General features: G+C 35.3%; 2 protein-coding genes across 2 annotated transcripts; both read left to right on the forward strand.

The window, feature by feature from the left end:
* The first annotated feature begins 902 nt into the window (after window positions 1–902).
* On the forward strand, window positions 903–1,773 carry LOC133200250 (PRELI domain-containing protein 1, mitochondrial-like). The gene has a single exon (XM_061336066.1). It carries the CDS (start codon window positions 941–943, stop codon window positions 1,571–1,573), a length of 633 nt encoding a protein of 210 aa, XP_061192050.1. The 5' UTR covers window positions 903–940; the 3' UTR covers window positions 1,574–1,773.
* Window positions 1,774–2,959: 1,186 nt separating this feature from the next.
* LOC133200194 (peptidylprolyl isomerase domain and WD repeat-containing protein 1-like) lies at window positions 2,960–19,837 on the forward strand. The gene is made up of 17 exons (XM_061335998.1): window positions 2,960–3,076; window positions 3,868–3,970; window positions 4,249–4,352; window positions 4,655–4,750; window positions 4,913–5,000; window positions 5,974–6,079; window positions 6,326–6,469; window positions 8,321–8,395; window positions 10,560–10,640; window positions 10,769–10,862; window positions 11,415–11,468; window positions 12,053–12,296; window positions 18,082–18,148; window positions 18,616–18,698; window positions 18,837–18,949; window positions 19,101–19,252; window positions 19,677–19,837. Exons 1-17 carry the CDS (start codon window positions 2,977–2,979, stop codon window positions 19,818–19,820), a joined length of 1,848 nt encoding a protein of 615 aa, XP_061191982.1. The 5' UTR covers window positions 2,960–2,976; the 3' UTR covers window positions 19,821–19,837.
* The last annotated feature ends 3,158 nt before the right edge of the window (window positions 19,838–22,995 follow it).

Consider the following 22,995-nt stretch of genomic DNA (forward strand, 5'->3'; position numbering starts at 1 on the left):
CTGCTAAGTTATTTTTAAAATTATTATTTTTGGGGTGGGTGGTGGACGGGGGTAATTGCATAATCCCTCTCCTGTCCAGATATTTGGGGAGCAATTTAAAGCAAAATTGAACATTTTGAATGTAATCAGAGAACAAAAATCATTGCATCCTCTTAGATCAATTACTGAACCGAGGCAGGTTACTGAAAAATAAGTTGATGTTAAGGACTTTCAACAATCCCCATTAATGTCAGTATTTCACAAATTCTATGGTCGATAATGACCTTAGTTATAAATAAACCTATCGCTGGATTGCATTGTGACTGACATGGTTCATACCAACTATTTCTAAGTTAAATAGGCCATTGTTTGTACACTACTAATTACTATCTCTGTTTACTCGCCGATCAATAGTTCATGGCGTGTCAACAGGGGATGCTTACTCGTCCTAGGTACTTCATCCCATCTCTGGCGTTTCCAGGGTCCATAGTTTTTGCCTTGTTCGCAATTAGAATTGTTTACAGGATTTTGAGATCGATCACTGTTTGTTATCTTCACCCTTTCTAATGTAGTTTAAATATCATAAAAAATATGCATGTAATCATGGCAATCGCGTTTTATTGCACCGAGGCTTATCTTTTCCAAATGTCTCAAAATATCTTCTGGAATATAAGATAAAATAATTTATCACTGATTTATACTTCACAATCCAACTGTTCTTTGGGGGTTGGTCTACTGTTACTTTCATTTAAAATTCTGACAATACCCCCCCCCCCCCGAATTCAAGCACATGTTAACGCGAATCAATACTCTGAGTGCGTTCAACAGAATATTGGAGCGAAACATGCCAGCGCGAACATACAGTAGCGCGAAACAGTCTTCGACGTAATCAAACACGCCTTTTTTCTCGAAGGTCGAATCGGAAAACGTGCACGAGACGAGACGGCCTGAAGGGTTGAAAATGAAGTATTACTTTGGTAGTACTGCTTTCAGCTTTAATTGGGATCAAGTAGCAATAGCCTTTTGGCATCGGTACCCAAACCCATTCGCTAAACATGTGTTATCAGAGGATGTTATATCAAGAAGAGTTGTCGACCAAGAACTTCATACCAAACGACTGTTGAAGAAAACCAACAAAATGACCAGCCTCGTTCAAAAGTTTTCACGGGGCGAAAGTTTCACGTACATTGTAGAAGAATCTATCGTAGATCCTATTCGGAAACTTATAACGACATACACGAGGAACATTGCAATGCAGAACATAGTATCTGTCGAGGAAAAAGTGGTTTACAAACAGGATCCTCAGAATAAGAACATGGTGGTTTGTGAGAGAAAAGCCTGGATTTATTCCCCTTTACGATTCGGAGCAAGTGGTCCCGTGTGTACTTTTGTTCATAAAAGGTTTAAAAAGAATGCAGTGAAAGCATCAAATGGATTTTTGTATGTTTTGGAGAATATGTTCTCTTCTCGAGACCAGTCACAGTTAATAAATATTCCAGGACAGATGTATGTGTCTAAAGAAATGATGACAGAGGGAGCGAAAAAGGCAACAGAGTATGCCAAGAAAATAAAACCACTCATTCCAAAGTCTTAGTTTGAAAAAGATTTATTGTCATGACAACATTGGTGCAAATATATGTAGCATTCCTGACATTTTTTTGACAAGATTTTACGGTGCTGCAAAATACATAGTGAACATTTGACTCCATGTGAAAATGTGTGAATTAGTTCATGATTTGTCACTTTTGTGAATGATGATTATTTTGTTGCTGCCTAATCATATTTCTGGTTTCATTAAATATGAAAAAAAAAATGTTATTTATATTAATTACTTATTCATCGATCAAAACACATTCAACGTTTTTGTTTTGTTTTTTCAAACTTTTGAGGACAGCCAAGTTTGTCAAGTCAGGGACCTTTATAGTTATAGTAACTGTTAGCATTTTATAATTGTAGGTTCTTGTTCATGTCTCTAACTTGAATGAAATAGTCTGAAAAAAAACACAAGTTTTTCCTATATATTTGCTAATTGTTGGACATGAGGCCATCTTTAAAAATTTGTTTGCTTGCCCTCTCCCGACTGACTGGCTAAAAGGGCCGACTCAAAACTTTTTTTAACATCCAGGAATGATCCAGGAATCAAATTTTTTTTAATATACATTCTGGATAGTAGATTTGGACTATTCAGCATTGATGTTGACATTTTCTGGCCTGGTGGAAAGTCCCGAAATTATGTATTACTTACTTCAACATAACCCTGTATGCTATGTAAAGTTCTTTCTGAATAATTTAACTCTGGTTATATCATAGTATTTGAATGGATAAAAATTTACTTTATATCGTATAAATTGGGTTGCCTACATAACAATGACTTGCATCAAAAACGTATCAATCTGCCTGATATTATCTTTAAATTTTGAACAATTTGTCAAGTCATTTTTAAGGGCAATCAGATTTTTTTCTTTCTCTAAATGAATGAAAATTAAATTATAAGCCAACACCATAGCAACATCAGAAATTCATAATTTCTTTATAGCTTAATCTATTGTTTCTTCTGTTTTATACATATTTTCAAGCATAATATCACTGTCTATGTGGTCAACATTGAGTATAATGCTCCAGGAAAAAGTACTCATTAGGCCATCTTTAAAAAAAATGTTTGGTTGCCCTCTCCTGACTAACTGGCTAAAAACTTTTTTTAACCTCCAGGGAGCAATTATTTTTTTATGTATTCTGGACGATAGATTTTAAAAAAAAAATCCTTACCTACCTACCAATTTTTTATAAGTAATATTTATTACAGAAACAGGTGCCTGTGATATGATTTTTTTTGACAAGAAATAAATTGAATTTTTATTATCTAACAGTCCAATAAATAAGACATATAATTTCGTTGATATTTTAGACACATTCACATTCAGGTGCGAGAGCACAACGAAGTTCGAATACTTTAATGTACGACTTACTCCTCATTTTCCACACCGGAAACTAACAAAAATGTCAATAGAAAGCGGCAAACGTGAAATAGACGAAGTAGATGATGATGATTGTATCGGTCCCTTGCCCAATGAAGCTGCGAAATCTAAGAAGAGGAAAGGTTTGAGTTTCTTATCGCTTTTTAATTGTATATCAACCTTGTTTTCCTAAATATTAATATTGTAATCAGAGGAAATTCGAAAACTCTCCGTTTTTATCATTTATTTTCTCTTTATTTTAAGCACAGGTACTTGGGTCTTGGTTTATAAATATGTATGTACCTTATTGATATGTACTTTTTTTACATATCAATAAGGTACATACATATTTATAAACCAAGACCCAAGTACCTGTGATTTTAAGCAACAAACGATTTATTGAACTTTCAAACGACAGGATCATGAAAAAAAAAATCTGTGTTTATTATGGTCGTAGTTTTCATCATTGTTTTCATTGCCATTTTGTTTGTTTTGCTGCCTTGGGTTGTTTTAAAATTCAGATAGATGAAAATATGGAATATTACACATGTTACATTAGATTTAAACAACTGTGTTTAGAAATATAATTCAGTTATCTTTTTTTTACTATTTTGTTTTTTGTCTGCTTGAAATTTTCATTGCATGTGGATATGTATTGAAAGCCATTACATCCAAGCAACAAGATTTGTTCAATAAATTTGATAACGTCAGTTAAAAGAATTATTTCTCTTATAAGGAAAAAGGGAGAGAAAATGCAACAGACCAGACCAGGATTACCCCCACCCCAACCCCCCAATTTAAAATCCATATTTATTCAGTTGGGAGAGATCTGACCATAGTATCATACTATGGACTTCTTAACTCTGAGAGCAGTTTGTATCGATAAATTCACTATTAAAACATATGCACACATTTTTTTTTCTGTATTTTGTAGTGTTGGAATATGAGCAAGTTTATTTGGACAATCTCCCTAATGCAGAAGCATATGAGAAAAGCTACATGCACAGAGATGTTGTTACTCATGTTGCTGTTTCAAAGTATGTGTTTTACATCATCACATCTTTAACAAAGTGTGGAAGTTAATTGAAAGATACATTAAATTCATATAATATACTACATTGTACCGGTATATTCTTTTAAAGTTTCAAAGCCAATTTCTGTTAGACATGAAGATAGATCAATCAGTTCTTACTGGTTTAAGATTAAACATGAGACTAAATATTTGTATGTCAAAGAACATTTTTGAATGAAAGCTGTGATGCACTAATACTTTTTTCATATGACTTGCTTTATAATTGAAGTTGTAATTTCTTAGATTTGACTTCATTGTGACTGCAAGCTGTGATGGTCATGTTAAATTCTGGAAGAAAAATGAAGAAGAAGGAATTGAATTTGTCAAACATTTTAGAAGTCATTTAGGTATGGAAAAATTGTATGTGAAAAATTATTCACTATTTTATAGATTTGAAGTATGTTCATATTATGGAAGATTTATATGATTCAGGTTTCTCTCTTCCTGTATAAAAATATCAGAACCAGAACATTTTATTTAAATGCAGGTTTATATAGCAATAAATTTAAGTCCTGTAGAGCTCTTGACCAACATTATAAAAATATAGGACAAAAATATATTGGATATATTTTTTCTTCACATGTATGTCATGCAGTTGTTTATCTCCTGAACATAAACAGCTTTTATTTTATGGACTTTATAATTGCAGGAAACATTGAAGACCTTGGAATGAGTGATAATGGAGAACTATGTTCCACCATATCAGATGACAAATCAGCCAAAATATTTGATGTTGTTAACTTTGGTATGGTTCATGTTTAATATATCAATGAATTGTGAATTCTACCTAAGATAGAAAATTCAAATTTTAAAAATTTGAAATTCCAGAAATAACTTTTATATTGAATCATGAAAGGAATGTTGCTCTGTTGCTAAAATTAACCAAATATGATATATTTTTTTATAGATATGATAACCATGATTAAGTTGAACTTTGCTCCTTTGGCGTGTGGTTGGCTGTATAAGTCAGGTGACATCATTCAGGCACTAGCAATGTAAGTTGTGTATGATGGAGGAAAATCTTACTGAATTGTTTGATATATTTAAATCATGTACTTTACATTTGGGTGCATCACAAATGTTTGTATTTCTTTATTAGTGCAAGAAATACACTTGCATGCACATGTACATGAATGATTCAAATATTTATACATGTATTATCCGGAAACTTTATGCAAGAGATTTACATCAATAATTATAGCTTCTGTGTTGCCTTTTCATTACATGTATAAAAGTCATATTCACTATTTCAATCATTTAAATACTGTGAGTAGACTTAAAAATTTTGTGCCTATTTTATTAGTCCCCTACCGGTGAAACCAGAGGGGACTATAGGTTTCCTCCGAGTCTGTCCGTCCGTCGGTCTGTCTGTCCGTCTGTCTGTCACTCTGTCAGTCTGTCCCACTTGGTTTTCTGCACATTTTTCCTAAACGCTTGCAGATATTGAGCTGATTTTTGGTATGTGAGTGCATCTTGATGAGTTACAGATCAAGTTTGCATTTCGTTCCGCTTCATAGATTTTTGACGGAATTACGGCCTTTTCAATTTTTACGAGTTTTCCGCAATTTTCTTCTAAACGCTTGTAGATATTGAGCTGATTTTTGGTATGTGGCTTTACCTTGATTAGTTATAGATCAAGTTTGCATTTCGTCCCGCTTCATTAATTTTTGATGGAATTATGGCATTTTCAATTCTTAACAGGAACCAGATTACACTTGCCGGTAGGGGACTAGTATTGCTAATGCAATACTCTCAGAATGCTTGTTTTCATCCTATTTCCTAGTGTATTACTTTAAAACTAGCTTAATTTAGCAAATGATGCATACCGGTACATGTAATTCTCATTTGGATTGCTATTTTTAGTAGTAAACTTTTCCAGAATACAGAAATGCCTTGTGTGAAAAGAATTTTAATTAAGATATACAATTATAATTTACATGGGATAAAGAATTCTGTTTGTTATTATAGCTCTGAAAAAGAAAACCCCACAATACACATATTTGATGGAAGGGGGAGTCATGAAAGCATTCACAAGATGGAGAAACTCCACGCTAAACCTGTCACTCTGATCAAGGTAAGTTATTCAGATATCTGAGGAAAATTCTCGCTACCATGCATATATCAGTCATTTCTCAGTCAATTCTCAAATAAGCTGATAAACATATTTTAACAAAAGCCAAGTCAATCTACTTTCTCAGCAAAATTCACACTAGTTTTGGCTTTTAGATTTGTTTGAAATTTTAGTTTTGTGTTTCATACAGATTGTGTGATGAAAATGAATAAATCATAGTGTTTTCTACCTTGTTCTTTACACTTGCAGTATAACCCAGTGTTTGAGGCAGTAGTCTCGGTTGACATGAGTGGTATGGTAGAATATTGGTCAGGACCAAAGACAGATTATGCATTTCCAAAGAAAATACTTTGGGAGTTCAAAACAGATACAGATCTCTACGAATTTGCAAAGGTATTGAAGGTTTAACTGTACATTTTGAGTGCTTGGCTCAAGTCTGTTTTTCTGATCAAAGTTTGTCTGGAGTATGAATGTCTGTATATAGGAAAGGCAAACATAAACTTTTTGTATTTTTGTTTTCTTCCCCAGAATCACTAGAATGTATGTTGTATGTACAAATTTCATGTGTAAAGTTTTCACATTTTATTCTCTTCTCCAAAACCATACACCAAAGCATTTCTGATGAAGGGTTTTTAGCTCACCTGAGCCAAAGGCTCAGGTGAGCTTTTCTGATCACATTTTGTCTGTAGTCCATCTGTCAGTCTGTCCGTCTGTCTGTCTGTAAACTTTTCACATTTTCGTCTTCTTCTCCAGAACCACTGGGCCAATTTCAACCAAACTTGCCACAAAGTATTCTTGGGTAAAGGGAATTCAAGTTTGTTCAAATGAAGGGCCACACCCTCTTCCAAGGGGAGAGATAATTTTGAATTCGTGAAAAATTAATGGCATGATTAAAAAATCTTCTCAAGAACTACTGTGCTTGAAAATATGAAACTTATGTGGAAGCATCCTCAGGTAGTGTAGATTCAAGTTTGTTCAAATCATGACCCCCGGGGGTCGGGTGGGGCCACAATGGGTGATCAAAGTTTTACATAGGAATATATAGGAAAAATCTTTAAAAATCTTCTTCTCAAGAGCAGCAAATCCATGATTGGTCATATTTATATGGAATCATCCTCAGATAGTGTACATTCAAGTTTGTTCAAATCATGACCCCCGGGGGTAGGGTGGGGCCACATGGAGCAATCAAAGTTTTACATAGGAATATATAGGAAAAATCTTTAAAAATCTTCTTCTCCAGATCGGCAAAGTCTTGATTGGTCATATTTATATGGAAGCATCCTCAGGTAGTGTAGATTCAAGTTTGTTCAATTCATGACCCCCCCCCCCCTCCCCCAGGAGAATAGAGGGGCCATAACAGGGGATAATAGTTATACAAAGGATATATCAATAAAGATTTTCTTCTTAAGAACAGCAAAGCCATTATTTGTCATACTAATTCAAAAGCATCCCTATGAAGTATAGATTCAAGTTAGTTCAAATCTAACATGTTTGTATAATAATTTTTAGAGTTGTTTTTTACTGTTATGTTTATTTCACCGTACCTCAGACACAAATTAACCATGCATCAGACACTTTCCGATGCATGGGTAATCACTTCCATTTTCATATAAAACCCGAATGACAGCTGTTTTTTACGGAAATAGAAAATAAAAACTCTAAATTTTAAGTGAAAATACAAGATATCAATATATGATGACTAGAAGTGGACTCAATTTATTTCTTTAAACTAGATGATGATAACCCACGAGACAAAGGTGCGAGTTGCCATATTACTAGCAATGTAAAGCCTTTCTGAGGCCATGTGTTTCACCTAAAATCTCTTCACATTTGTGGATCGAAATAGTCATTCAAATCTAACTAGAAGTTTAATTTTTAAATAAAAGATCAAAATGTTTCGATATCACTAATTTTAAAGCACCGAGATCAAGGTATGATATTTTTCTGGTTTAAATACCTCATGTCTGATGCATGGTGAATGTTGTCCGATTCATGGTGAATTCTGACTTATTTCGAAAAAAATCAGGTTTTAATGATATTTTCTCAATAAATAGAACACGATTGTGTCAAAAATTTATATTTTAAACACATACTACATGTTGAGTTCCATTTTGATAATATTCGGTCGGTAGCAACTTCGCTAGAACTTGTTAAAGTGTGAGGGTGTCCGATGCATGGTGAATTCACCCTAATAGATTGTCTTTGTTAAATGCCCAATATGTGTTAATGCTTTTTTTTTTTCAGTGTAAAACTGTGCCAACAGGACTTTCTTTCTCAAAAGATGGCAAACAAATGGCAACCATTGCTAAAGACAGAAAGGTGAGACCTTGAAATATCTGTCTACGTGAGGCATCATCTATATGTACATTATGTCTGTCTACGTGAGGCATCATCTACATGTACATTATGTCTCTCTACGTGAGGCATCATCTACATGTACATTATGTCTGTCTACATGAGGCGTAATCTATATGTACATTATGTCTGTCTACATGAGGCATCATCTACATGTACATTATGTCTGTCTACGTGAGGCATCATCTACATGTTTTTGTACATTATATCTGTCTATATGAGGTGTCATCTACATGTTTTTGTACATTATATCTGTCTAAGTGAGGCATCATCTGTATGTTTTTTTACATTATGTCTGTCTACGTGAGGCATCATCTACATGTTTTTGTACATTATGTCTATGTGAGGCGTCATCTACATGTACATTATGTCTGTCTACATGAGGCATCATCTACATGTACATTATGTCTGTCTACATGAGGCGTAATCTATATGTACATTATGTCTGTCTACATGAGGCATCATCTACATGTACATTATGTCTGTCTACGTGAGGCATCATCTACATGTTTTTGTACATTATGTCTGTCTACGTGAGGCATCATCTACATGTTTTTGTACATTATATCTGTCTAAGTGAGGCGTCATCTGTATGTTTTTTTACATTATGTATGTCTACGTGAGGCATCATCTACATGTTTTTGTACATTATGTCTATGTGAGGCGTCATCTACATGTACATTATGTCTGTCTACATGAGGCATCATCTACATGTACATTTTGTCTGTCTTCAGGAGGCGTCATCTACATGTACATTATGTCTGTCTATGTGAGGCGTCATCTACATGTTTTTGTACATTATGTTTGTCTACGTGATGCATCATCTACATGTTTTTATACATTATATCTGTCTACATGAAGCGTCATCCTCATGTTTTTGTACATTATGTCTGTCTACGTGAAGCGTCATTTACATGTTTTTGTACATTATGTCTGTCTACGTGAGGCGTCATCTACATGTTTTTGTACATTATGTCTGTGACTGATATCTTTTGTATCACTTCATTTTAATACCAAAATTATACATTTTATGACTGAGAAGTGATAAAATGTAATATTGTGTTGATTTTATAATAAATCTCACATAAATCTCGTCTACGTGAGGCATCATCTACATGTTTTTGTACATTATGTCTGTCTACGTGAGGCATCATCTACGTGTACATTATATCTGTCTACGTGAGGTGTCATCTACTTGTACATTATGTCTGTCTACGTGAGGCATCATCTACATGTTTTTGTACATTATGTCTGTCTACATGAGGCGCCATCTACATGTTTTTGTACATTATGTCTGCATACATGAAGCGTCATCTACATGTTTTTGTACATTATGTCTGTCTACGTGAGGCATCATCTACATGTACATTATCATTTATGTCTGTCTATGTGAGGCACCATCAACATGTACATTATGTCTGTCTACGTGAGGCGCCATCTACATGTTTTTGTACATTATGTCTGTCTATGTGAGGCGTCATCTACATGTTTTTGTACATTATGTCTGTCTACGTGAAGCGTCATCCCTTAGGTTTTTGTACATTATATCTGTCTACGTGAGGTGTCATCTACTTGTTCATTATATCTGTCTACGTGAGGCATCATCTATGTCTGTCTACATGAGGTTTCATCTACATGTTTTGTACATTATGTCTGTCTACATGAGGTGTCATCCACGTGTTTTTGTACATTATGTCTGTGTATGTGAGGCATCATCTGCATGTTTTTGTACATTAGATTACAATTGTTATTGAGACTTTAGTTGAGTCAAGTTTCTGTGACATCAGAGACATAGACACATTGATGCCTTATAGGGGATGGATACCTGTCAGTTTCAGATTAAAACACCACGAGGATAAGGCTACATCTATACTGAACAAAATTCTCTTTTTCAGAGATCCAGTGATCAGCATCAAAATATTTTCTATCTTAGTTTACAAAAAACATCTCCTTGTTTGTTACAAATGTTGTATTGTCACAAGCCACAGGTTTTAATCCTCTTGTATTTGTGGAAGCAGGGGTGGATCAAAACCTATGGCGAACAGTGATGCCAGTAGTGCTGGTTGTGATGTACTTCATATTATACAAACTAATGTACATAGTTTAATATATATATATTTTTTTGTAGGTTAGAGTGTTCAAGTTTCTGACTGGAAAGCTCTCAAAGGTTTTAGATGAATCTCTCCAACAGTTCACTGAACTTCAACAAGTATGGTCTACCTTCTTTCCTTGTAAAACCAGTTTAAGTAGTTAAAGCCAAGAGTTTGGCTTTGAAAGTCCATTGTATTAATAAAAGTTGGTATATGTGAACTGTAAATCATCTTTTTCTGCTTTTAGATGAAGCAACAACTTCCAAACATGGAATTTGGCAGGAGATTAGCAGCAGAGAGGGACTTAGAAAAGTCTGATCAATTCAACAGATGCAATATTGGTATACTTCAAATGTGATTGTGAACTTTTGTAGGGGCCAGTATTCTTGTTTGACACTTGTCTTTTTCTCTTTTTTAATTGGGGAGGAAATATTTTCTTTGACAAGAATTTTTCATAAGGGGATGACCATTTGATTCTAAGAAAGAGGGGGTGGCAATTTTTTTCAAGTCAGATTATTTTTTTCTTGTCAGTGAAGGACAAAATTTTTATTTCCAAGATGATCAGGGACAGACTATTCATTTTCTTCTTCACTGAGAAAAGTTTGACAAGCAAAAAAAAAAAATAAATAGAAAAAAAACCTACCCAAGATCCTAAACTCTATTTTGTGGTGTAAACTAGCCATATTCCCCCTCTCCCCCCCCCCCCCCAAAAAAAAAAAAAACAAAACAAAAAAAAACAACAACAGCAACAACAAACAGACAAAGGGTCATCCCCTAAGATGTTTTATAATTTAAAGAAAAAGGTGTTCATTCCGTTGCCATGTTCTGACATGTAACTAAAGATGGGCTCAGTATGCTTGTATCCGACTGTTAACTTTTTCTTCTGATTTCAGTTTTTGATGACAGTGGACATTTTGTTTTGTATGCCACCATGTTAGGAATCAAAAGTGAGTCCTTTTAGATAGCACCTTATCTTTTATGCATTTATGTGATAGTATTTTAGCAATGACTCATAGTGGTATATGTAGTGATAAGAGATAAACATACTAATGTATTAAGTTGACAAGGTTTGGTTTCATTTTAAAAAGATGTATAGACCAGGATGCCTTGACATAAGAATGGGGTTTTTTTTCAGTATTATTTTTGTTGCACAAAAATTGTGTACATGTAGATGAATGTACTAGTATAATTTATTTTTTCCTAGCTCATATACATGTATCACCTATTGTAGCAAGTGTACGCATATGTGTAATTTTTTCTAATGTTTTTCCTATATGCAGAGACATGTAAATATTAATAAAAATGATTTTAGTGACTAGTAGTATCCAGATATCCACAGATATATGACACTGTACTACCAATTGCCATGGTTACTAAAAAAATAGACATTTCTGTTAAATACTTTCAAAACGCTACCCCTATTTTGGTCTGATTGCAATGTAACTTGGCACATAAGTAGATTTCACTAAGCTACATTTTCTGTATATTGAAATTCTCAGAAATTAATGTCATCAAACAATAATGTTTTCAGTCATTAATCTGTACACCAATCGCTGTGTCCGGACCTTGGGAAAACCTGAGAATGCCAGGTTCCTGCACCTGAGTCTGTTTCAGGGCACAGGGAAGAAACAGAAGGCAGCGGTAGATGTAGAGATGGTAGCTTCTGATAATCCCCTCCTACAGAACGTCCTGTTTGATCCCATCTTGTTCTGTACAGCCTTCAAAAAGAATCGCTTCTACATGTTCACAAGGCGGGAACCTGAGGACACAAAAAGGCAAGTACATGTATTCATCCAATGTTTGTTTTTAGTTTTATTATATACACATGTATATACATGTACCAGGGACCTATATACTAATGTGATAGGCAACTCTTGCAAGTCTCGCGATATCTCGTAAGTTGCGGGAGTTCATAAGTCAATTCTAATTAAATATTTCTCTTTTGCTATGAAATGTTTCAGAATAAAACCTTAATTTATCTATCAAAAAATTATTCAAGATTTGTTGTTAGCACTGTTTTTACTCCTTATCTTAGTAGTAATTACGTTTATTTAAAAACCAGTGCATGCCCCTGATCGGCTTTATTTCCGAGAATTCGATGATTTTGGTGGTTGTTTATATCTAAATTATTTTATAATATGTGCTTTAAAATTTATTAAAATCCATTCAGATACACAAAAAGAAGAGATTACATTAATCAGAAAACAAGCTTTTTACTGGGAAAAAATGTAGTTTGAAAAACTTGCAGTGTTGTGTGTGACGATTTTGGTAAATAAACATGGTGCTGAAGGAGTTGGCTATCCTGTTAGTATATAGGTCCCTGTATAAACATGTAACTGGTATGTCTGCAAATATAACTTCCGATGAAATTCCTTTAAGTTTGGCCATCTACTGTAGAAGCACAAATTTTTGTGGGGATAAAATTTCATTGATTTGTCATCTTAAAAGGTTTCGAGAACATTTAATTTCGTTGTTTCAAAAGTAGCCCTATTCAATTTATAGTGATATAAAAATTTCATGTGGGATTTAATTTCGTTGATAATTGTAAACAACAAAATAAATGAAATTTAATCCCCAACGAATATTTCTGCTTTTACAGTATATAGAAAAAATTGTGACTCTCTTTCTTTCTATTATATCCTCTGCAGAGAAATACATAAGACTCTAGAACTTTGAGCTTAATATAGTAAACTATAGAATACTGATAACATAAAGTCTACTTTATATTCATATCAGCAAATCAGTGATTTTTAGCTCACCTCAACGAAGTTGGGGGAGCTTATGTAATACCCTCGGCGTCGGCGTCCCAGGTTAAGGTTTTTGGAGCAGTTTTCTTTTCAAGTACTTCTATGGCCTATATTAGTCAGAGATGCATGGAGGATGCTTCTAGTGTGTTTTATTGTACCAGTCAAGGTTTCAGATGCTGCAATTTCAGCTAAAGAATGACCATGTTAATGTTTTTGGAGCAGGTTAAAGTTTTTGGAGCAGGTTAAAGTTTTTGGAGCAGGTCTCATTTCCAAGTAACTATAAGCCCTATATTGACTAAACGTGCGTGGATGATACATCTAAGGATGCACACTACTGAACTTGCTTTTGATGCTGCATCTGACCTATATTTTCCGGATGAGTGACCAGGTTAAAGTTTTTGGAGCAGATCTCATTTCCAAGTAACTATAAGCCTTATATTGACCAAACTTGCATGGATGATACATCTAAGGATGCACACTACTGGACTTGCTTCAGATGCTGAATCTGATCTCTATTTTATGGATGAGTGACCAGGTTAAAGTTTTTGGAGCAGATGTCATTTCCAAGTAACTATAAGCCCTATATTGACCAAACTTGCATGGATGATACATCTAAGGATGCACACTACTGGACTTGCTTCAGATGCTGAATCTGATCTCTATTTTATGGATGAGTGACCAGGTTAAAGTTTTTGGAGCAGATCTCATTTCCAAGTAACTATAAGCCCTATATTGACCAAACTTGCATGGATGATACATCTAAGGATGCACACTACTGAACTTGCTTTTGATGCTGCATCTGACCTATATATTCCGGATGAGTAACCAGGTTAAAGTTTTTGGAGCAGATCTCATTTCCAAGTAACTATAAGCCCTATATTGACCAAACTTGCATGGATGATACATCTAAGGATGCATACTACTGGACTTGCTTCAGATGCTGAATCTGATCTCTATTTTATGGATGAGTGACCAGGTTAAAGTTTTTGGAGCAGATCTCATTTCCAAGTAACTATAAGCCCTATATTGACTAAACGTGCGTGGATGATACATCTAAGGATGCACACTACTGGACTTGCTTCAGATGCTGAATCTGATCTCTATTTTATGGATGAGTGACCAGGTTAAAGTTTTTGGAGCAGATGTCATTTCCAAGTATCTATAAACCCTATATTGACCAAACTTGCATGGATGATACATCTAAGGATGTACACTACTGGACTTGCTTGGGAGGCTGGATCTGACCTATATTTTCCGGATGAGTAACCAGGTTAAAGTTTTTGGAGCAGATCTCATTTCCAAGTAACTATAAGCCCTATATTGACTAAATTTGCATGGATGATACATCTAAGGATGCACACTACTCAGGGCTCTCACACCAGTTTTTGGGGTGGGGCCGGGCGGTGAAAATTGGGAAAATTAGCGGGAAAATCATAACTAGACAATATCTATTAAATTCATTATATATTGAGTTTCTGGTGGTTGTTATCAACTTAATTTCTGTTTTGTAATACAGAGAAATGTGAATAACAAGTTTAGGAACTACATATTTTACTACATGTTCTTTAATATTTGGGGAAGTGACCAATTGGGGAAATTAAAACATTAAATTGGGAAAAAAGGTACCTTTTTAGCTCACCTCGACGAAGTCGAGATGAGCTTATGCTATACCCCCGGCGTTGGCGTCGGCGTCGGCGTTAGCGTCGGCGTCCCGGTTAAAGTTTTAGGAGCAAGTCCCATTCCCAAGTTACTATAAGCCCTACCTGGACCAAACTTGCATGGATGATGCATCTAGAATGGACACTGCCACACTTGCTTCGGATGCTGGATCTGACCTAGATTTTCCAGATGAGTGACCAGGTTAAAGTTTTTGGAGCAGGTCTATTTCCAAGTAATTATAAGTCCTTCTTAAACCAAACTTGTATAGATATTGATCTTGGGATGTACACTAACTAGAAAAAATATGATGTGAGATTTGCCTTACTTATAGATAACCTTCGTCGAGGTGAGCTTCGTAATCTTTGATTACCTATGTTTTGAATTGGGAATGGGACCTTTAAACGGCCCCAATTATAGAGAATCGAGAGCCCTGCTACTGGACTTGCTTCAGATGCTGGATCTGACCTAAATTTTTGGGATGAGTGAACAGGTTACAGTTTTTGGAGCAGATGTCATTTCCAAGTAACTATAAGCCCTATATTGACTAAACTTGCATGGATGATACATCTAAGGATGCACACTACTGGACTTGCTTCGGATGCTGGATCTGACCTACATTTTCCAGATGAGTAACCAGGTTAAAGTTTTTGGAGCAGATCTCATTTCCAAGTAACTATAAGGCCTATCTGAATCAAACTTGCATGGATGATGTATCAAGGGACGGACAATCTCAAAACTTGCTTCGGATGCTGGATTTGACTTACATTTTTAGCTCACCTCGACGAAGTCGAGATGAGCTTATGCTATACCCCCGGCATCGGTGTCGGCGTTAGCGTCGGCGTCCCCGTTAAAGTTTTAGGAGCAAGTCCCATTCCCAAGTAACTATAAGCCCTATCTGGACCAAACTTGCATGGATGATGCATCTAGGGATGGACACTACCACACTTGCTTCGGATGCTGGATCTGACCTAGATTTTCCAGATAAGTGACCAGGTTAAAGTTTTTGGAGCAGGTCCATTCCAAAGTAACTATAAGCCCTTCCTGCACCAAACTTGCATGGATGATGCATCTAGGGATGGACACTTCCACACTTGCTTCGGATGCTGGATCTGCCTAGATTTTCCAGATGAGTGACAGGGTTAAAATTTTTGGAGCAGGTCCATTCCCAAGTAACTATAAGCCCTACCTAGACCAAACTTGCATAGATGATGCATCTAGGGATGGACACTACCACACCTGCTTCGGATGCTGGATCTGACCTAGATTTTCCAGATGAGTGACCAGGTTAAAGTTTTTGGAGCAGGTCCATTCCCAAGTAACTATAAGCCCTACCTAGACCAAACTTGCATGGATGATGCATCTAGGGATGGACACTAACAAACCTGCTTCGGATGCTGGATCTGACCTAGATTTTCCAGATAAGTGACCAGGTTAAAGTTTTTGGAGCAGGTCCATTCCCAAGTAACTATAAGCCCTATCTGGACCAAACTTGCATGGATGATGCATCTAGGGATGGACACTACCACGCCTGCTTCAGATGCTGGATCTGACCTAGATTTTCCAGATGAGTGACAAGGTTAAAGTTTTTGGAGCAGGTCCATTCCAAAGTAACTATAAGCCCTACCTGCACCAAACTTTCATGGATGATGCATCTAGGGATGGACACTACCACGCCTGCTTTGGATGCTGGATCTGACCTAGATTTTCCAGATGAGTGACCAGGTTAAAGTTTTTGGAGCAGGTCCATTCCCAAGTAACTATAAGCCCTACCTGGACCAAACTTGCATGAATGATGCGTTTAGGGATGGACACTGCCACACTTGATTCAGATGCTGGATCTGACCTAGATTTTCCAGATGAGTGACCAGGTTAAAGTTTTTGGAGCAGGTCCATTCCCAAGTAACTATAAGCCCTACCTGGACCAAACTTGCATGGATGATGCATCTGGGGATGGTCATTACCACACTTGATTCAGATGCTGGATCTGATTTAGATTTTCCACATATGAGACCAGATTTAGATTTTGGAGCCGTCTCATTCCCAAGTGACTATAAGCCCTACCTGGACCAAACTTTCATGGATGATGCATCTAGGGATGTACACTAACAAACCTGCTTCGGATGCTGGATCAGACCTAGATTTTCCACATGAGTGAATTTTAGCAATATTTTAACTAAATTAGCATGGATGCTGTATCTAGGGATGAACACTTCCAGACTTTCTTTGGATTCTGAATCTGACTTACATTTTCTAGATGAGTGACCAGGATAATTTTTTTTGGATTAGCTATATAAAATTATGGCCTGTTATGATTAAACTTGCATAGATGGTGCATTCAAGGATGAAACTTCCAGACTTGCTTTGGATGTTGGAACTGACCAAAATTTTCTTGATTAGTAAACAGTTTTTTGAGCAGGTCTATTTCCAACTAACTACAAGTCCTACTTAAACCAAACTTGCATGGATATTGATCTTGGGATGTACCCTCACTAGAAAAAAAATATGATGTGAAATTTGCCTTACTTACAGATAACATTCGTCGAGGTGAGCTTCGTAATCTTTGATTACCTATGTTTTGGATGAGTGATTAGTTTTAAGTTTTCAGATAAGTCTATTCCCAAGTAACTGCAAGCCCTATCAGACCAAAATTGCATAAATGTTGCATCTAGGGATGCACACTCCTAGATTATTAGTTTAGTGTGGGACTTTGACTTGCTTCGGATGCTGGATCTGACCTACATTTTCCAGATGAGTAACCAGGTTAAAGTTTTTGGAGCAGATCTCATTTCCAAGTAACTATAAGGCCTATCTGAATCAAACTTGCATGGATGCTGTATCAAGGGACGGACAATCTCAAAACTTGCTTCGGATGCTGGATTTGATTTACATTTTCTGGATGAGTGATTAGTTTTAAGTTTTCAGATAAGTCTATTCCCAAGTAACTGCAAGCCCTATCAGACCAAAATTGCATAAATGTTGCATCTAGGGATGCACACTCCTAGATTATTAGTTTAGTGTGGGACTTTGCCTTCCTTAAAGACAACATTCGTTGAGGTGAGCTCTGTAATCTCTGATTACCTATGTTTACATTTGATGTACCGGTACACATCTGTTTTACAAAAAAGTTATATCTAGTATTTTTTTTTTCATTTAGTGCTGATGCAGAGAGAGATGTATTTAATGAAAAACCTTCCAAGGAGGACATTGTGGCAGCAACACAGGTAATGGTCTAGAAATTACAACTGTCAGTGAAAAACAGGTAATGGTCTAGAAATTACAATTGTCAGTGAAACACAGGTAATGGCCCAGAAAATACAATTGTCAGTGAAACACTGGTAATGACCTAGAAATTACAATTGTCAGTGAAACACAGGTAATGACCTAGATATTACAATTGTCAGTGAAACACAGGTAATGTCCTAGATATTACATTCCTCAGTGAAACACAGGTAATGACCTAGAAATTACAATTGTCAGTGAAACACAGGTAATCGCCTAGAAATTACAACTTTCAGTGATGCAGTATCTGTGAAATAAGACTGTGCCCATTTTTTTATCATAACAAAATTAAAATTACTTCATTCAAACCAATTTTATCATAACTTCTGTAACTACAGAAGTATTTGTCTACTGGTAAGTCAGTTTTATTTGATCAGTGTAATTATTTGTGTTTTATTCTTTTCCCCAGGATGCGTCTTATACAAGAGTGTCGGAGACCTGTGTCATTCACACCACCATGGGTGACGTCCACATCAAATTGTTTGCCAAAGAGTAAGTAAAATATTACTGAGTATCATTTTTTCTGATATTACTCATGTACTTAGATAATATTCTTGGATAAAACTTTCGTATAAAATCTGCATGTTTAACAACTTACACATCTATTGTATGAGTATTTTCCATTCTCAGATGCCCCAAAACTGTAGAAAACTTCTGTGTTCACACCAAGAATGGCTACTACAACTCTCATATTTTCCATCGAGTTATAAAAGGTTTCATGATACAAACCGGAGATCCTCTGGGTCAGTATGTCTAGGTTCATGTCTCTCTTCAATAATTTTTCTCTGTATTTGACAGGTCATTAGGCAAAGCTATTCAGCACACTAGAAGTGGTTCCATGTATTTTTTTATTATCTGCAACTGTTTAGAATACCTTTTTATCTTGCATTGCAGGTATTGGTACTGGAGGAGAGTCAATATGGGGAGGAGAATTTGAAGATGAATTTCACCCAAACTTGCGACATGACAGACCCTACACACTCAGTATGGCAAATGCAGGTCCCAACACTAATGGCTCACAGTTCTTCATCACAGTAGCACCAACAGTATGTCCTCTGTGTTATTCATTGAATAGAATACTTGTAAAACAATGTTTTATTTACCGGTACTTTAAAATATCTCTCTTTTGCTTTTGTATAATTTTATTCAGGATATTTAATATATTTAGACTACATTTGTAAATTAGTTACAATCATTAATTCAAAGCATTTATTTGTTTTAATAAGTGGTATTTCACTACAGATTCTGTATAAATATGAATAATGACAGTTTTCTATCAGAAGATGAAGTTTAAAGTTGATTTCAAGCAAATTTCTGAATTTAGGGCAAAATTTGTATTGGAGATGAAAATTTCATACAAGAAGCCAAGTATCAACTGCAGAGTTATCTCTCATTGCACAAGGTTTTAGGTTTAGAACTAAAAAAAAAAAATATGTGTTTTATTTATTTATTATTTCTTTTACCTTTCAGCCATGGTTGGACAATAAGCACACGGTGTTTGGTAGAGTTACAAAGGGTATGGAAGTGTGTCAAGCCATCAGTAATGTCAAGGTTAATCCCAAAACAGACAAGCCGTATGATGATGTACGGATCATTAACATCTCATTAAAATAAAATCAGCTGTATGAAAATAGTTATGTTGTCATATTCAAGAGAGTGACTGTACAGAATGACTAATTATAGATAGAATAATGCATCAACCTATCCTTGTAATGATTATTTTACCTTAATTTTTGACTTGAAGCCATTAAAGATGTGTTGGCTAGCCAGTCTGCAGTTAATCAAAATTTGAAATGAGTCATATGAAAAAGTAATGTGTAAAAAATTTAGTAGTGGAAGACACGTTAAATTTATCTTTAATAAAAGTATATTTATAGTAAAGTACGGTATTTGTAGAAGTATTTTAAGAATGAGAAAATGAGAATAGAAGTTAAGTTTGTTTAAAAATTATATAAATTAGCCTTACAGTTATAACATTAATGTATTTTTTTAAACTTTAATTACTAATACGTAGTACATGTAGAGGGAAATCTACTAGCAGGTTGTTATGCACAGTGAAAAATAATATTATGTATTACATATACTAGATGTAAATAGCGTAGAGTGTGTCCTGTTTGGGATCCTTTGTCCACTCATTTCTGGGTTTATTATAGCTGGAGAATGATTGATAGCATCTACTGCTGAACTGTTTAGTGAAGAAAACAAGAGACACATTCTGCTGGATCCTGTAATATGTGGTGCTTTCTTCAAATACCCCCAACTCCCAATCCCCACCCTGAGTAGGGAGGGTGTACACTCAATAATTTTTTACATCTTGTCCCTTTGCCTCTGATTCCCGTCGGATTTAATTCCTGAGGTTCATTTTCTTGACTCCTTAATAGAAAGAAGGGGTACTACCGAAAAAATTAATCAGGATGTACATGTTCTTACAAATACAAAGCAATTGTATATAAATGCTTAGTGACTCATCTTCGATAGAATGGTAATTCGCTGATATATGTCATTACAAAGAAAAATTAATTTTTATATTAAACAGAGAGTGTAGCAGAGAAACAAAATGAAAGGTGATTTAAAGTATCTAGTTACATATACTATTATCTTGTTGGATTAGTAATGTGATCAAAACTCAATATTTGTATCTATACATACTATAGTACGTGTGTCCATTTTTTATGTATGATTTCATATACAAATGTGGACATCTGAATGACTGCACCACTTCACACTTATTTCCAAATTGGGGGGGGGGGGGGGGGTACGGCTGTGTAAGCTGTGGACGTCCTGCATGCGCTTGTGTCACCATAATGAAAAAACTATTTAAAATCCAGTTTAGGCTTTCTTGTGATTCTTTGTTTATTTCAATATTATACATATATCACACATGAACATGACACTCCTAAAATTAGCTAACATAACTAATACCGCCATACCCCGTCATTTCGGTGTTGTTTTTAGATTTAAATTACCACGATAAAGGTTATCATTCTGCAAATCATTAAAATCATTGTCGTCTGAACATGATTAATCGAGAATTCGTTAGCCTTTAAGTCAAGATCATGCTGTGTTTGCTACTTAAGTCTATTAGGATCAATCTATGGAGAAATTTTTTTTTAAAGGCGTTATAATGCCTTTTCAAAGGCGTAATAACGCGAAAAAAGGCGTTATAACGCCTTTCGCGTTATTACGCCTTTTTAAAAGGCGTTATAACGCCTTTTAATTTTTTTCTCTCCATAGATTGATCCTAATAAGCTTTCGTAGTTTTCAAAACAAAAAAAAAAAATCATGTAAGCTTATATATCGACACTCTTTTTTTTTCTTCTGAGGAATAAGTAAAATTCTGTTTCTCTTTTCTCATTTAAAACGAAAAAAAACTTTTAGAACAACTACACACATAATCAATAGGGATTTAAACATTTTGAATGAAATATGGAGATAAAGAACAGTATTCAAGCTCAAACGTCCATTCAAACAATATAAATCAGGAGCAGAGCAAATGCGGGCCTCTACAACGTCAGAGGTGGGATCAAGTGCCATGGATGAATGAGCATCCCCTGCCGACATGTCACACCCGTTGTGTGCTCCTTGTTATGATCGGGAAAATTCGTACACAATTCAGTGTGTAAATAATGGCCTAACAATTAGTATGAAAAACGTCAGTCAGCATTTGACTTAATGATAGATTGTATTTGCTGAAAAGGTCATCGTATCGACCATAGAACTTGCGAAATGATGACTTTAAACGAGACTGTTGATATTCTTGTTTCATCAACGTGTTTGTCAATAGCTTGCCCAGTTTTAGAAATTGTTCATACGTAGAGCATGCTCTTGCGTATCGAATCAACTGAGAGACATAAACTCCATATGCAGGTGATAAGGCTACATGCACATTTTCTCCTTAAAATATCCATAAAAATTAATATGATGAAAACCTGTGTCAATGGGAGAAGCAGTTTTCTTGGTTATCAAAAATCTAACTATCCTAGCCTGCACTTAAAAATGTTACTATATTCTTAGGCAGGACAATGATTGTTGTTACACCTTTAAAGCTCTGTGGAATCACAATTTCCTTTTGACTTTCTGATCAAAAGTTCTGGTTGTCCTTCTGTCTGCCTGATAACTTTTCATATTTACGATCTATTTGCAGAAAAAGTAGACAAATAACCAAACTTGGCACTGCATTCTTGTGTATGTCGAGTCATATAGATAAGGCGCGGGCATTTAGTATCTTCCTTAAATCTTTTTGTCCTTGCACCTCATTACATTTAGCTCAAATTTTATAGAATATTGTTCAAGATATTTTCATCAAAATTAACACATTGATATGATTGGTGAGAGCAATTCAACTGTGTCAATTGACTTCGCATTTTCTCACGATATTTTCATCCAACTTCATTCACTGATATATACGGTGACATGTTTATACGTACATACATGTATAGGTATCGCTTCGGTGACATATCGGTGAATCAATTGTTTCAAAATTTTCTGACCTCAATGTTAATCTTCCATTTGACAACCCCCAACCCCCCATTTTGAATGCAGGTCATTTTAATAGGAATAACATGGATAATTGTTCAAGATATTTTCATCAAACCGCATACAGAAACATATTGGTGAGAGTACTAGTAATTCAACTACGACAATTTAAGTTTCTTGGCCTTTTTTCTTGACCTCCAATTTGATGTTGATATTCCTCCTTTTATGTTGAGCTCTGTGTCATTTACAAGCCCGGAAAAAAAAATATATGAACCCTGGCATGGGAATAAAAAGAAAAGTGGTCCTAACTTAG

The sequence above is a fragment of the Saccostrea echinata genome, unplaced genomic scaffold (genome assembly GCF_033153115.1).
Source record: "Saccostrea echinata isolate AGI-Se365-2 ecotype Australia unplaced genomic scaffold, CSIRO_AGI_Sech_v1 ptg000037l, whole genome shotgun sequence".
Taxonomy (NCBI): Eukaryota; Metazoa; Mollusca; class Bivalvia; order Ostreida; family Ostreidae; genus Saccostrea; species Saccostrea echinata.